Raw genomic sequence first — 4,278 nt, 5'->3', positions numbered from 1 at the left:
TTTTTCTTTTTTTTCTGAACAGACTCAGAAAAGTTCTGGATTCACAATTGCAATTTTCATTACTGGTTCTCAACATATATATAAATCTAGACCTTAGGGATGGAGATGCTTTTACTGTATATAATTTTTTTCTATGCAGTATAGAATGAATAAGCATTAGTGTCATTTCTCAGCTGTATTTCTTCAGCCAATTTTTGTTTATTATTCCTTAGGGATCAGCTTTTTAAGATACCATTGTGGGGTCTGTCTGTAAAATTATAGAAAGGCATGAGAGAAAATTAAAGACAGAAAAATATAGATGGCAGTGTGCCATTTTTAATTACTTTGGGACAGAAGTTGTTATGAAGTGCAGTTTATGATTATCTCGTGACACATTGTAAGACCTTCCTTGGCAGACCTGTCTTAAAAGTGGTTTCTGTGACTTGAGTGTTTTGAGTAGTATTTAATTCTCCTCACTTGTTTCCTATTGATGTCTTGAGACTCTGTTCACAAAGGGTATGTAGACAAACTATAAGATCTTTTTCTGTCACATTTAGCATGTTGCTATTCCTGTGCATCAATGAGCTGGATGCCTTCTCTTCATGCAGCAAACAAAATATGTTAGCTATATAGACATATTCTTTTTCTGTTCAAAATTGATAGAATCAGTTTCTTCTGAATGTGCAAATATAACACAACTTCATTATATTTTCTTTAAATTTAGAGTTAATCGTTGTCACAGACAAATGGCAGAAATTGCCGTGAATGCTGTACTGACAGTAGCAGATATGGAACGTAAGGATGTTGATTTTGAGCTGATCAAAGTACAAGGCAAAGTGGGAGGCAGACTGGAAGATACGCAGCTGGTAAAGGGAGTGATTGTGGATAAAGATTTCAGTCATCCACAGATGCCTAAGGTGAGTGAATCCTGTGTCTGCATCTCATCTGTAACAGTTTAAATAACATTTAATGAGTAGTATTTAGGTTGCACTGATATTTATCTTGTGGAAAGGAAGGTAAGAGGAAAATATCAGTTCATACTTATTCAGAAGTGTCTGTGAAAGTGAGTGGGTAGTATTTTCAATCTCCACTGTGGATAGGAAGCTTTCTTCTTTTTTAAACATCTAGTATTTAAAATAAATGACTGAAGACTGATGAGTGCTTCAGCACTTGTGTCTTGAAGCTGTGCAATTTCTTTCAAGTGAAATTTCTGATAAAATCGTTTGAGTGTAACTGGCTTCACTTTAGAATCATTGAAATGATCATCAAGAATCGTACAGTCTCTCTTTTTTTAAAGGGAATGTCTGCATTGTGCAAATACAAGAAGGAGGTGTGACTGTCATCAAACCTCAACTTTTTATTATTGTACAGGAGCTTAAAGATGCTAAAATTGCAATCCTGACTTGCCCGTTTGAACCACCAAAGCCTAAAACCAAGCATAAGCTTGATGTCACATCTGTAGACGATTACAAGGCACTGCAGAAATACGAGAAAGAGAAGTTTGAAGAGATGGTGAAACAGGTAGAGTCTTCAGAATTGTGTTTCTGTTTGTGTTTTTTTCGTAGCCTTTACACAAAGCAGCATAGTGCATCCATTTATTTCTACTCATAAGCTAATAATCCAGATAAGAGGCAACATGTAGACAGTTCTAAGTGTATGAATGAAAGTGAAGTTTATCTAAGTAATAGATAACACTCTAGTTTGAAATTTCCTTTCATTACTTCATATGCTGTTATGTACAGATATACCTGTCTTCTGTTTTGAAAAAAGTAGAACTAAAACAACAAAGAGATTCATTCATGAAATTCTTCATTTTTTGTGTTGGTGCTGATGATTGTCATTGTGTGCCGCTTTCAGATAAAAGACACTGGTGCAAACCTTGCTATTTGCCAGTGGGGTTTTGATGATGAGGCAAACCACTTGCTGCTTCAGAATGAGCTGCCTGCTGTTCGTTGGGTTGGGGGACCTGAAATAGAAGTAAGTAAAATCTTCCCAAACTGGGATTTTTACCAGATCTCAAACCTTTGTCGAGTAGTCTGCTGTACAAGTTAGTTTAGGCTTTCTGAGTAGAATTATATTATCGTTATGTAGCACTGGCACATACTGAAGCAAAATCACTGGGGATCTGTACGTGGAAAGAAGCTGGAATTAATGGGATTGTGTGTACTGGATTCCATGCGTAATTCTCCTTACAGGTTTTATGTGGCTAGGAGCAGTTTTGCTTTCTGTCTTGTTTTAGAATTGAGGCATTGCCTGATGGGAAGGTAACTTCTTTGAAGTTATTTGACAGGTTCACTTCTAGCTTTACTTTATTAAAAATCATTGTGGAAAAGTCTTCTCAAAATAACTGATTGTTTAATTTTAGTTAATCGCCATTGCAACTGGAGGACGCATCGTTCCTCGTTTCTGTGAGCTCACACCAGAGAAACTGGGTTTTGCTGGTATTGTCAGAGAAATCTCCTTTGGCACAACAAAGGACAGAATGCTTGTCATTGAGCAGTGCCAGAATTCTAGAGCTGTGACCATTTTCATCAGAGGAGGAAATAAGATGGTAAGATCCTTGGTTTGTGTCCTCGTTTTGGCTGGGATAGTTAATTTTCCTAGAAGCTGGTATGGTGATAGTTTTTGAATTTAGGGAAATAATACTGATAACACACTGATGTTCTCATTGTTGCTGTGTGGTTCTGGACTGAACCAAGGACTTTTCTGCTCTTCATGCTGCCCTGCCATTAAGGGCCTGAGGCAGCACAAGGAGTTGGGAAGTGGCAGAACCGAGACAGCTGATCCAAACTGGCACCCTGCTGGGTTAAATCACAGCAGCTAGTTAGTGATGTTTTATACATAAGTTGTTGAATATGTAGTCTCTTTCATTTTAAGAGCCCATTAACTCTTCCATTAATTTTGTCTAAACTCTACCTGCAGTGTGGAAAAATTTAGGGAGGTGGAGGTTTGTAGGCAATGCTGTTTGTGTTGAGGTCACATCAGTCCTATCATAGAATCATTAATGGCCTGGGTAGAAAAGGACCACAGTGATCATCGAGTTTCAACCCCCTGCTATGTGCACAGTTGCCAACCACCAGACCAGGCTGCTCAGAGCCACATCCAGCCTGACCTCGAATGCCTCCAGGGATGGGGCATCCACAGCCTCCTTGGGCAACCTGTTCCAGTGTGTCACCACCCTCTGTGTGAAAAACGTCCTCCTAATATCTAACCTAAACCTCCCCTGTCTCAGTTTAAAACCATTTCCCCTTGTCCTATCACTATCCACCCTCGTAAACAGCTGTTTCCCCTCCTATTTATATTCTCCCTTCAAGTATTGGAAGGCCTGTTGTTTACTTGCATTCTTTTTTTCTGTATTAGGAAATGCATTTTCATATTCTTCAGTTGTGTGTAGTATAAAGTATGTGCTATTGTATCATTTCAGATTATTGAAGAAGCGAAGCGATCTCTTCATGATGCGCTGTGTGTGATCCGGAATCTCGTCCGTGATAACCGCATTGTGTATGGTGGTGGTGCAGCTGAAATTTCGTGTGCCTTGGCAGTCAGTGAAGCAGCAGATAAGGTAAGGAAGGAGCATTAACAGTTTTCCTTCATTTCTTTTGAGAAGGAAAGAGACTATAGAATTGCTCAGGTTGGAAAAGACCTTCAAGATCATCAAGTTCAACTGCAACCTAAGCAGCTTTGTATAATTTCCAGTAGCTGAATGCTCTTACAGTCTGTTATTTGAAGAGCTTCTAAAAAACTTCAAAGAGTTTCCAGAAAATGCATATTATGGAACTTTCTGACATTTACTGATAACCAGTATTAAAGTTCTACTTCACCCCTTTATATGTAAAGGTGTTGCAAGAACTTTTTCTGATAAGAGCAGTATAAAATGGTTTTTATTTGCACGTAGTTATTCAGAATGCTCTGTCAGTTATTGAGGTGAATATTGCCAAGAAAACTGCATACAGTATTCTGTAGCTAGTGCAGAAGTGCACTTTTGCTCACTTTGGAAATAAAAGCTGTATCATTTTTATTTTTTATTTCCTAGTGCCCATCTTTAGAACAGTATGCGATGAGGGCGTTTGCAGATGCCCTGGAGGTAATCCCCATGGCCCTTTCGGAGAACAGCGGAATGAATCCAATTCAGACAATGACTGAAGTACGGGCTAGGCAAGTGAAGGAAAACAATCCCGCTCTTGGCATTGATTGTTTGCAGAAAGGAACAAATGGTAAGAAGTGTAACATGGAGAAAAGGGAACATGACAGGACTTCCTTCCTCAGAAATCTGAAAACTTTCTATTTTATCAGCACTCT

General features: G+C 38.6%; 1 protein-coding gene across 1 annotated transcript in view; it reads left to right on the top strand.

The window, feature by feature from the left end:
• Positions 1–4,278, top strand: part of CCT5 (chaperonin containing TCP1 subunit 5) — a 7,246-nt gene that overhangs the window by 2,006 nt on the left and 962 nt on the right. Inside the window, exons 5-10 of the mRNA XM_010708510.1 lie at positions 704–896; positions 1,351–1,500; positions 1,837–1,956; positions 2,345–2,530; positions 3,404–3,541; positions 4,013–4,193. Coding sequence (XP_010706812.1) covers positions 704–896; positions 1,351–1,500; positions 1,837–1,956; positions 2,345–2,530; positions 3,404–3,541; positions 4,013–4,193 — 968 coding nt within the window. The remainder of the gene's footprint in view (positions 1–703; positions 897–1,350; positions 1,501–1,836; positions 1,957–2,344; positions 2,531–3,403; positions 3,542–4,012; positions 4,194–4,278) is intronic.

This window comes from Meleagris gallopavo, chromosome 3 (assembly GCF_000146605.3).
Source record: "Meleagris gallopavo isolate NT-WF06-2002-E0010 breed Aviagen turkey brand Nicholas breeding stock chromosome 3, Turkey_5.1, whole genome shotgun sequence".
Taxonomy (NCBI): domain Eukaryota; kingdom Metazoa; phylum Chordata; class Aves; order Galliformes; family Phasianidae; genus Meleagris; species Meleagris gallopavo.
The sequence above is the reverse complement of the archived record's forward strand: the minus strand, read 5'-3'. Positions and strand labels throughout refer to the sequence as shown.